At 46.5% G+C, this 12,220-nt stretch overlaps 1 protein-coding gene across 2 annotated transcripts in view; it reads left to right on the plus strand.

Annotated features, from left to right (window-relative positions):
* LOC129650388 (dihydropyrimidinase-related protein 2) overlaps positions 1-8,994 on the plus strand; it is a 79,398-nt gene extending 70,404 nt beyond the window's left edge. For both annotated transcript variants that reach the window (XM_055578781.1, XM_055578780.1), the window contains 3 exons: positions 2,143-2,322; positions 3,421-3,586; positions 6,257-8,994. In XM_055578781.1, coding sequence (XP_055434756.1) covers positions 2,143-2,322; positions 3,421-3,586; positions 6,257-6,348 — 438 coding nt within the window. In that variant the 3' untranslated portion in view covers positions 6,349-8,994. The remainder of the gene's footprint in view (positions 1-2,142; positions 2,323-3,420; positions 3,587-6,256) is intronic.
* The last annotated feature ends 3,226 nt before the right edge of the window (positions 8,995-12,220 follow it).

Consider the following 12,220-nt stretch of genomic DNA (forward strand, 5'->3'; position numbering starts at 1 on the left):
TCTTGTGATCCTAGCATCATTCCTGTAAAGTGGGCTGTATCCCCTTAGAGATGGGGCAGCTGAGTCTCAGAGAAGTGTGAGGGATTTGTCCAAAGTCCTACAAGCTGGCAAATGGCAGACCTGAGATGTGGACCCCGGGGCTGATGGCACCATGGCCAGGGTTGTCTCTGTGACTACAGGAGGGCACGAGAGGAGCTTGTCAGAGTGTAGATAGTTAACGGGGTCGGGGGGGGACATGAAAGAGCTGGGACTTGATTCAGCCCTTCAAGGATAACCCTCTGGAAGGTCCTTTCAGAGCAGACAGAATTCTTTCCCATATGATGGTTCTTGTGTTATCATCTCTACATGAGCCTTGTGAAGGAGGCAGGTGAAGAAACTGAAGGTCTGAGGCGAGATTAAAGCTTGGAGTCATACAACTCCTAGATTTCAAACAGATTTAAGGTGCCACCATTTTAAGATACTCTGTTTAGGTACTGCTATGAAAGAAAACACGTCCAGAAGGAGGAGTCTAATAGGATACTGCTCTAAAATTAAATGCTGTGTTGCCAAGGGCCAGCTTGTGCTGAGCACGGGATACATGAGAGCTGGATCTGCCAGGTACAGAAGGGATAGCAAAGAATCTTGGCTTTCTTGATACTGGCTTTTGGTGCAGAGAGGGCAAAACTGACTTCTTGGAGAATCTGAACTGAAAGCTGGGGCTTATGCAAGCTGTGTCCAGCAGCGGTCCAGAAAAAAGCTGAGGATGAGATTTTCCTGTTACATTTTACAGGTTTGGGAACCCCCCAGGCCAGTGGGAAAAGCTGACTCCAATCCCCTGGAAGGGCTCAGCTTAGCCTAGGCTGACATTGACTGGGCAGCTCCATGTGCTGTGAGATACAGGCTTATTTCAGGGAACAGTGTCTTAGAACCGATGAAGGGCTTGGGGGCACACACTGTGGTCCTGGGAATCCAGTGCAGAGTCGCCTTCCTTCCCCCAGGTGCCTCTTCCTCTTATTCCTCCAGGAGCTTTCACGTTACTCCTTTGAGTCTCAGAGCAGGGCTGTTTTGTTGCTGTTTTCAGTCAACCCCACGGGTCCAGTGTGAGCTGATGAGCCAGCCTGGGGCTTCTCCATGCTCACCAGCCCCTGCACTAAGCAGGCGATGTTGCCCTGAATGGCAGTGCATCAGCTCTATTCACAGACTGACTCTTCAGTGCTGATAACCTGGTCTGAATCTCCCCAGAAGCCCAGCTGCTTTTTATGGATGGAAACTGTTGTTAGTTGCTCAGTCGTGTCCCACTCTTTGCAACCCCATAGATTGTAGCCTGCCAGGCTCCTCTGTCCATGGGATTTCCCAGGCAAGAGTACTCGAGTGGGTTGCCCTGGAGCTGCCTGTTAATTCTCCAGGTCCAGGCAGCTGTACCTGTGAGCAGGACAGGCGTCTGGAATCTGGAGAAGGAGCAGTGGGTGAGCTGAGGCTGTGGGGTGGGGCTGTGACATGTGAAGCTTTTACTCTTATCGCAGCAACAAACTCACTCAGACAGAGACCCCAGATATTTTCCAAGAGGGCACACAGATACATCTCCCTTTCACCATGAAAGGCTTGGAACCAAAAGGATGGCTGCTTTGTTGGGAAATTAAACCTCAAGCATTTTATCGATGGCATGTCTCTGGAGTTACCACAGTCCTTTCATTTAGCAACTTCAGTTTAACCACATCGCTAACTGATTGGAAAACCAAGCGAACCAGTGGGAAAACCGACTCGTGGATGGCTCATTTCAAGATTAAATTTAGAACTTGGTCAGAGAAGGCTTCTTGGGGTTTTAACCTGATTGGAGCCTGAGTTAGTGAGAGCAAAGTCACCGCTTATATGAGGAATCATTTTCTTATATTCGTGTGGCATTTACAAACCCCTCTGCTTTTCTATATAAATTTTCTCTTCCGTGATTTTTGCCCCTCAGTTTTGTGTGTGTGTGCGCTGAAACTCAGACAGAATTTAGACCTAGTGATGAAGTCCTGGTGAGTGGTCAGTCAGGAGAGGAACCCCATCTCTGGGCTTTTCTTTCTTCTGAGTGATGGCTGGGCAGTGGGTACTGCCAGATTGATGAGATTTTGCCAGGATGGAGGGCGAATTCTGAAGTTTACTATGTTCCCTCCCTTTTAGTCTCTTGAGTACAACATCTTCGAAGGCATGGAGTGCCGTGGCTCCCCACTGGTGGTCATCAGCCAGGGGAAGATTGTCCTGGAGGACGGCACCCTTCATGTCACCGAAGGCTCTGGGCGCTACATCCCCCGGAAGCCCTTCCCTGACTTCGTTTACAAGCGTATCAAGGCAAGGAGCAGGGTGAGTACCTCTGATCTTAAGAGTGGTTTCTCTCGTGGATAAAGTTCAATTCCATTAACACGGAGCACTCTGAGTCAAACTAATGAGGTGAGTATGGAAGATTTAGGGAGAAGGGAAACATGGTCTTTTTATTCCTGGAATTCAGAATGCCAGTGGGGGAGTCAGGCATGTCTGCAGCCAGCCAGAGTGATGTGAGACTGCAGCGTGTGCCGTGATGAGGCTCAGAGGAGGGAACTGCTGCTGCAGTTATAAGAGAAAGTGACATGGGCAGAGGGCATTTTGTGTTGGGTCTTGAAGGTTAAGTAGAAGTTGAACAAGTCAAAGAAGGGAAACAAGGGAATTAGGTAGAGACAAAGTTATGAGCATAGAAAATGTAGAGTGTATTTAGGACATGGTGAATACTCTCCAGCACTGGTGCTTGAGGACCGTGAGGCAGGGAATGGGTGGAACTGTTGGAATTAAAGGTAAAGTAAGATTGGAAGCTCTGGGGCCAGATCTTGAACATGTGACCAGACCCTCTTCACAACATGTTTGGGAATTCCTACGAAGTTTAGGCTCAAGTGCCTTGGGAGAAAATGGGAAGACCTGTTCATCAGTTTTTTTTAAAAAAATATTTATGTATTTATTTGGCTTCATTTGGTCTTAGTTGTGAGATCTAGTTCCCTGTGTGTATGTGTGCTAAATTGCTCAGTCTGTCCGACTCTTTGCCACCACATGGACTGTAGCCTGCCAGGGTACATGGAATTCTCCAGGCAAGAATACTGGAGTGGGCAGCCCTTCCTTTCTCCAGGGGATCTTCCCAACCCAGAGACTGAACCCAGGTCTCCTGCATTGCAGGCAGATTCTTTACCAACCGAGCCACCAGGGAAGCTGCTCATCAGTTTTTATGGGACCCATGTTAAGGAAGCTTTGCACTGGAGCTGGGGTGCTGGCTGCATGCTGATATCTGTCCCCGCCACACTCCTCCGTAGAGAGCCCTCCACCCCCAAATCCCACAGGGCCATCCTGGCACCTGTTACTTCCCCATCAGGCAGGTAGTTGCCGGGTAGGTATCCTCTGTGAATGTGGCCTGCATTGAGGGGTTCTTTTGTTTTGCAGCTGGCGGAGCTGAGAGGGGTTCCCCGCGGTCTGTACGACGGACCCGTGTGCGAGGTGTCCGTGACACCCAAGACGGTCACTCCGGCCTCCTCGGCTAAGACGTCTCCAGCCAAGCAGCAGGCCCCACCTGTCCGGAACCTGCACCAGTCTGGATTCAGCTTGTCCGGTATGGCTATGGCTGGGTCAGAGCCTGCTTCTGCAGGGCCTTGCTCCATGTTGCTGGTGGGGCGGGCACCACTCTTGTAGAAGAAGAAGAAGTGGAAATGAACGATAGACCCATTCTCCCAAAGATGTAATTCACTAGAGATGTAATTCACAGCAGATGGTGGGCTGGCTTTCAGCATCTTGACATGAGTCTATATCACATATAATGTTCTGATGGCCACACTATGCCCAGGACAGTGTTTTTGTTGTTTTGTCACTAAGTCATGTCCCACTCTTTGTGACACCGTGGACTGTAGCCCACCAGGCTCCTCTGTCCGTGGGGTTTTTTAAGCAAGAATACTGAAATGGGTTATCATTTCCTTCTCCGGGGGATCTTCCCAACCCAGGGATCAAACCCACGTCTCTTGCATTGTCAAGCGGGTTCTTTACCACTGAGCAGGATATCAGAGGATATTTTTTTCAATGTATTATGTCCATCGTGAAAAAGGATATTGTGGTGTTTTTAGACTCTCCTCTGCCTCACAAATGCAGTAAATTGGAGTGGTTCAGCTTGTGGAGTCTAGAGTTTAAACAGCTTAACTTCACAGCCCAGATGCAAGCTGTGCTTTGGTCTTCTCATGTGTAGAATGGGTATAACGGTAGTAATTATCTCTTGGGGTTGTTGTGAAGATTAGGTGATTTAATATACATATAAAATGTTTAGACTTGAGTCCTTTGATAATTGTTAGCTATTAATCTGGATAAAATATGTGATGTCAGGAGAGGTGAGAGGAAAAGAGTCCAGATTTAGAGCTTCCCTACTTGAACTTCTTTCCAATCCTTCATTTGGCCAGTGATGAAAAATCTTCTATTTTTCTAGCTCCCTGAGTCACAGATATGTACCCGGATTGCTATGATGGGTTAAGGAAACAGTGAATCAGAAACATATTTTTTTTTTGTCAGATATACTGGGTTTTAGAAAGGTGCCATATAGAGATTACCCATTTGCAAAGAATTTAAAAATAATGAGCATTAGTTTTTCCATAAAGTAATCCATGTTCCTCATGTTACATGATCCTATCTGTGCTGTCTTTCACCAGGCCATTCAAACATAAAGACCAGGTGGGGTGGGGAAAGAGGTGGGAGGGAGGCTCAAGAGGAAGGGGACATGGGTGTACCTCTGGCTGATTCGTGTTGATGTTTGGCAGAAACCAGCACAATATTGTAGAGCAGTTATCCTTCAATGGAAAATAAATAAATTTAATTATTACAAAAACAAACAAAAAAATTCCCAAAATATAAAGACCATCACGACTCTTATCTTTTTCTAAAAATATATATTGAAGTATAGTCAATTTACAACTTTCTGTTTAATTTCTGCGGTACAGTAAGATGACTCAGTTATACATATACACATTCTTTTACGTATTCTTTTCCATTATGATTTATCATAGGCTATTTAATGTATTCCCTGTGCTCTATGTATGAACTTAAACAAACTCACAGATGTGGAGGACAGACTTGCAGTTGCCAAGCAGGAGGGAAGGACTGGGAGCTTGGGATTAGCAGATGCAAAGCATTACGCATAGGATGGATAAGCAACAAGGTCCTACTGCGTAGCACAGCACACTATATTAACTATATATTAACTGTATGTTAACTATATTCTATATTAAGTATGATGAGTCCTATCTTTGATTACACAGAAGATGAATAGTGTTAGGGGGACAGAGTGTATCTTTGGAAAAGCCACACTTAATTGACCTACTGAGCATAGGGACAGGATGCAGTCTGAGTCGCTCAAAAGCCTGAAATGTGGTGTTCATTTATATATAGTTTTACTTTTCAGGTAATGGATCCAACTAGCTTCTATAATGGAGAAGGCAATAGCACCCCACTCCAGTACTCTTGCCTGGAAAATCCCATGGACGAAAGAGCCTGGAAGGCTGCAGTCCATGGGGTCGCTGAGGGTCGGACACGACTGAGCGACTTCACTTTCACTTTTCACTTTCATGCACTGGAGAAGGAAATGGCAACCCACTCCAGTGTTCTTGCCTGGAGAATCCCAGGGACAGGGGAGCCTGGTGGGCTGCCGTCTACGGGGTCGCACAGAGTCGGACACGACTGAAGCAACTTGGCAGCAGCAGCAGCAACTTCTATAAGGACAACTTTATACCATCTGTGATTCTTAGGCCACTTGAGGCCCATTCTTTTCTTGTGGCTTATCCTTTTGGTGAGGTTTTAGAAGGACAGTGAATGGGCCTGACAGGTTTTCTCCTAAGCTATGTTGTTTTGTTACAAAACAGACTCTATTTTTGTTACAAAAATAGAGTCACAGATGTGGAAAACAAGCTTATGGTTACCAAGGGGGAAAGGTGGGAGGGATAAGTTGGAAAATTGGGATTAACATATACACACTACTGTATATAAATTAGATAACTAATAAGGACCTACTGTATAGCACAGGGAATGCTACTCAATACTCTGTAGTGACTTAATAGGAAAAGAATCTTAAAAAGAATGGATATATGTATATATGTTAACTGAATCACTGTGCTGTACACTTGAAACTAACACAGCATTGTAAATCAACTCTATTTCAACAAAAATTAATTTTTTTAAAAAAGCTATGTTATTTCGGTTTAAAGCAGGGATCTGGGTAACTGTCTCTGACCCTCTGTCTCCTCTCCAGGTGCCCAGATTGATGACAACATCCCTCGCCGCACCACCCAGCGCATCGTGGCACCCCCTGGTGGCCGTGCTAACATCACCAGCCTGGGCTAGAGTTCAGGGCTGCCGTCAGCGGGGGATGGGACACCTGAGGACTTTCTGAGACTTTCTTCCTTCCTTCTTTTCTTCCTTTTTTTTTTTTTAGGAGCCTGTGATAGTTACTGTGGGGCAGCCAGTTCCTGGGGTTCCCTCTCGAGCCCCCACACTCCATCCCTCACCCGGAGTCACCTATTTTGCTCACCCACCTCCCTACACATCTAGGAATATCACACCCTTGAGTCCACCAAGCCCGTACACAGAACCGCATCCAACACTCAGACATGCGAAACAAAGCAAATCACAGTGAGGGTGTTTCTCATCTCCAACCCGTGTTGTATTTGTCATCATCTTCCTGGTCATCAGGGGAGGGGAAGATAAAGTGAATTGCCCAGAGCTGCCGTTTTTCTTTTTAAAATTTTAGCAGAGTTTTCTTTCTGGGGCTTAGGGTCGGGGTGGGTAGGGGAGGGGGGAAGATTTTTTTTTTTTAATACAAAATTGGAAAGCCTAATTCGTTATTACTACAAGGGGTTTGAACTGGACATCCTAATGATGCAATTGTGTAACCATCAAGCTGATTCAGGGTGGTGGGCAGACTCACCATGTCCCTCCTAAGAGGCTGCACAGCATCCACACCGCCATTCCATCGTCTTCTGGGTCAACTGTTAATAAAGGAAAGGTTTTCTTTCTGGCCTGGATTTTTGCTGCAGATGAAATCTTTTGAGGATTCCCTTTTCCTCTCCTTACCTCTTTTTTGCTCGCACTCTCTCCCTCTCGCTTTGTCATTCATGGATACGTTCACATGTCTGCTCTTTCTTTGTGTTTCCTCCAGCGCTTGTCTCTGACATGCTCTTTTTGTTTTTGTTTTCCCCCCATGATCTTTGCCAATGACCAGGTCTGCCATTGTACTGTGGTCCTAAGAACCTGCCTGGAAAGATGTGAGCTTTGTCACTGCAACCGTTATAAGATGCTGTCCTAGTCTGTATAAGACCAGTGCTACCCACTCACATCCCCAGGATGTGCCTTTGAGTTTGAGACGCTCCCCATATGCAGGGGAGGGCCGAGTTACCTACGCTGTCACATGTGGGCCCAGAATAGACCTCAAACGGTGCCGAGATGTTGAAGAAGTCTGAGACTCTAGGACCTGAGAGATTTTCCTCTGTGCAGTGCTAACTGGGCTAAAGACACAATCAGATCTGTCAGTCGAGCCCCCGTAACTCGTGAACCAACCAGTCTCCAGCCAGCCACCAGCTAAGAGGTGCTGAGCTGATGGAGGCTGGCCCTAAGGGCTGCTGTTTCCCATCTAAGTATCTTTGGGGGCACCAGAGTACACTGGGTTTCTCACTTTGGAGAAAAAAAATTTTTTTTCATGTCCAGTTATTTAGAAAGACACCATGCAATATACAGAGGTCTCCTAAACTCAGAAAGTCCATGGGAAGTTTGGCTTAAAGACCATTTTAGGAAACTTACTTGGTGGTCCAGTTTTTGGGACTTTGCCTTTCAACGTGGGTGGTGTGGGTTCGATCCCTGGTCAAGGAGCTGGAATCCCACATGCCTCGGGGCCATAGAAGCAAAACATAAACAGAGGCAATATTGTGGCAAATTCAATGAGGAGTTTAAAAAAAAAAAAAAAGACCATTTTAATTTGCAAGAGGGAAAATCTGTTTTGTGAGTCAGAGTTGTGGTGGGGAAAAAAGCTTGTAAATTTGATGTGTGGCCTCTTAAAGACCACAGGCGACCTTGTGTCCACACCCTACCCTCTCCTGGTCTCAGACACCCTTTCCACTAGCTGCCTTGTGCCTGTTCCTGTCTTTGTTGAGCTGTGTTGCATCTTCTTCCAAACGTGTTTACAGGTCCTCCTAAGCCATGTTACGTTTGCAGGCTTTTATAAAACCAAATCTGCTTTCATAAAGCGTAACATCAAAAAATAGCTCATCCCATCACGACACTTGTCTCTCCACACACGTTTTGCCTTTGGGGTTATGGTTGGGGTTTATTTCTTTTTGTTTGTGTTGTTGTTTATTTGTTATTTTAAAAGGAAATTGCACTTTTAAAGAATCATTGGTTAACTTAATATATTTGCTTTTTTATTTTTTTCTCACCTGCACTGCGAGGGAAATTGAACCAGTCAGGAAAAAAAAAAAGAAAGATTTTTGTTTCAATTCTAAGAAACACTTGCAGCTCTCTTCTCTTCACTTGAGTCTTCCTGTTTTTCCATGATGCTCATCTTGGTTCTTTCGATTGTTTCCTTGAGACAACTTAAAACCTGAAGATTTCTGCAGGCTGTGTAAGCATGTTTTCCTGTTGGCTTGCTTTGTGTGTCTGTTAAATGAATGTCATGTGTAAATGCTAAAATAAATCGACAGTGTCTCAGAACTGAGTAACTGCAGTGACTTGATGCTCTCAACCATGTAGGATTTAATCATAGATGGTTTTTAATCCTTGGAATTGTGATTGTGACCCACGAGTGGAGGAACTTTCAGTGCTAAAGCTCATTACATGTGTAGCCAGAAGAGTACCTTTTTTTTTTGTTAACCACTGTCTCAATGGCAAAATAATTATGGTAAAAAAAACCAACAAAACAAGTCTCGTGTTTATTATTCCTTAAGAACTCTGTGTTATATTACCATGGAACGCCTAATAAAGCAAAATGTGGTTGTTTCAGGGTGTGTCTTGTGTTGAGATGTTCAAGGAGGCAGGCTGCTTGACCCGGGCCTCCTTTAAAACTTCCCTCCCTGGAACTTTCTGGATGTCTTCAGCCTTGTTTTGATGACTGTGCTAATTCAGGAGTTTTCACTGCGTGTTTCTGGTAATCTTGTCCAGGCCACTGAGGTTTAATTCTGAACAGAGTCCTGAGTCTCAGAAATTCATGGACTCCACCCTAAGACAGGCCAAGGGAGCCTCCCGGATCTAGCTGCAAACATAAGTTGGGAAGTGGAAATTGGTGGGACCACATGGGTTAGTGTGGTGACCCCCTTGGGCTCTCTGCATCCTTAGAGCTTGTTCACCCTTGAAAATCCTTAAGCTACAAAGGGTATAGAAGATAAGAGACTGAGATAATGTGGGCCTGCATTAAAAGCTCAGTCAAGGAGCTCATAGGAGGGACTTCTTGGCAGTCCAGTGGTTAAGACACACTGCTCTCACTGGGGAGGGCCTGGATTCAGTCCCTGGTCGGGGAACTAAGATTCCACAAGGCAGGGATGTGAAGCAGGCATTCCTTTATCCCTGGCAGGCAGTGCTAAGAATCCACATCTGGAGGGGATGGTGAGCCATGCCCACTCCCACTTACCGGATGCTTAGTCCTCACAGTTACCTTATTAACTAGCACCGGTATTACTGATTCATTGATTTGCAAAACACTGAAGCGGGTATGTGAGTGGGGCTCCCCTGTGCCCATTGTATGGTTGATGAACTCCTTTTCTCTTCTATCCAGCCCTGTCCAAACAGGATAGGAGGTGATGTACAAAAATACGCACACTCTGCCAAGCTTGTATAAACAGGGTGTTTGAGTAAAGGGAAATTAAGAGCAGGAAACATTAGATAAGGTCTGAGTTTGGTTGGTACAGCACAATGCCATGAGCTTGTAAATTTGTGAGGGAATGCTGAATGTTCTAGCAACAAATAGAAAAAAGAAACATGGCCAGAAGACCGTATAACATAGTGACCCAAAGAGAAATAAGTCTTTCCAAAGGAATACAGATTCCTGGTGCTCAGCCCCAAGGGCAAGTCCTGGGTCCAAGGACAATGATGTTGCGTGTCTGGGCTGGCTGTCATCCTGCCATCAATGCTGGCTGATGGCAGAGCACTAAGATCTAGGGAAACTGAACCAGTCCTGGAGAGAAGGGCAATGTTCACCTGACATGTATGAGACCCCAGGCCCGCAGCCCACCCTCCCTCTAACCCCATCTTGGCTCCACCCCACGTAAAGTGCTTAGGCCTGCTTGCCCATGTGTCCAAGTTCCACCCAGGGAATTGAAAGGGGTTGGCTAGAGAGTGGGTCCTCAAAAGAGGGGCATCCCATGGGTGCCACGTGGCTGAACAACAGGACCAGGTGCATATCTCTGGTGGTGTCATTTAATCCAAAGACAGATGTTAGAGCATCTAGAAAAAGCACATGGAATGCATGTCCTTTGGGAAATATCTTTGTGTTGAGTTGATATGAGTTGAAGGTTATATTGTCTGATAAGTTTCTGTAGTACCCATGTCCTATAAGAAAAGGCAGATCCCCCAAACTGTTGTAAATCCAGTACTGAACAAACAGATGAGAGGGAAATGGCCTGACCTCCTTCAGTGATGACGTTAAGCTTCATCTCAGGATCTGGGGACACCAGGGACTCTGGATAGCACCCAAGGATGGATGCCCCAGGGAAGAAGGGGGCAGGATGGGAGAATTGCCTGTCTGGCTGTTCACAGGTCTCTAGGGTCCATCCCTCCTCAGGGGAGATCGGATGAGCGGTGGACTTCAACCTGACCTTACCTTGTTTTCCAGTCCCTCAGTTGTGTCCGACTCTTTGTGGCCCCATGGACTGCAGCACGCCAGGCTTCCCTGTCCTTCATTATTTCCCAGAGTTTGCTCAGAGTCCTGTCCATCAATTCAGTGATGCCATCCAACCATCTCATCCTCTGTCACCTCTTTCTCCTCCTGCCTTCAATCTTTCCCAGCATCAGTGTCTCCTCCAATGAGTTGGGTCTTCACATCAGGAGGCCAAAGTATTGGAGCTTCAGCTTCAGCATCAGTCTTTTCAATGAACATTCAGGATTGATTTCCTTTAGGATTGACTGGTTGAGCTTACACGTCTAATGCTTGTTCCTGTCACTCCAGAGGTTTGCTGTTTCCATCCCTCAGTGATTCAGGAGGCCTCTGGGGACCCAGTAAGCCTGGTAAATGAGCTCAGTTCACTGTGACGCAGCGCTCCATCAGCTGGAGACACACACCCTTTATCTTTTCCTGTACATTTAGGTGTGAGGTGAGAAAGCATGGAATGTAGTCAAAGACCACTTGGTCTCCCAAGAGAACAGGGAGGAGACGGGCTGGCCACCTGCTGGGATGCTCTGGGGAGGGGGCGGTCCTGCTTAGATGTAGGGAGATGGGCTCCCAGCTTTATAGTCCATGCTTTCTTTTTAAAGTTTATTTATTTATTTGTTGTGCTGAGTCTTTGTTGCTGCATGTGGGCTTTCTCCTATTGCAGCACACAGGCTCAGTTGCCCTGTGGCATGTGGAATCTTCCCAGACCAGGAAGATTCATGTCCCCTGCATTGGCAGGTGGATTGTTAACCACTGAACCACCAAGGACGTCCCCACTCTCTTTTTGAACACACTTTTTTTTCAGGCTTGTGGCTTGGTTGTCCTTCAGCTGTTAGCCTCCCCCTAGCACCCGACTCTGGAGAAGGCAATGGCACCCCACTCCAGTACTCTTGCCTGGAAAATCCCATGGACGGAGGAGCCTGGTGGGCTGCAGTCCATGGGGTTGATAAGAGTTGGACATGACTGAGCGACTTGACTTTCACTTTTCACTTTCATGCATTGGAGAAGGAAATGGCAACCCACTCCAGTGTTCTTGCCTAGAGAATCCCAGGGATGGGGGAGCCTGGTGGGCTGCCATCTATGGGGCCGCACAGAGTTGGACACGACTGAAGTGACTTAGCAGCAGCAGCAGCAGCACCCTACTCATGCTCCATGGTGGGTGTTTTAACTCTCCCACTAGTTCCCTCAATGTTTTACTAAAAAAATATTTATTTGTGTCTTAGTTGCAGCCTGTGGGATCTAGTTCCCTGACCAGGGATCGAACTCAAGCTCCCTGCATTCGGAGTGCAGAGTCTTAGCTACTGGACCACCAGGGAAGTCCCTCCCTCGCCATCCTTGAGTGCATGTCCTCCAATTGTTCTGGTT

This window comes from Bubalus kerabau, chromosome 4, assembly GCF_029407905.1.
Source record: "Bubalus kerabau isolate K-KA32 ecotype Philippines breed swamp buffalo chromosome 4, PCC_UOA_SB_1v2, whole genome shotgun sequence".
Classification (NCBI taxonomy): Eukaryota; Metazoa; Chordata; class Mammalia; order Artiodactyla; family Bovidae; genus Bubalus; species Bubalus kerabau.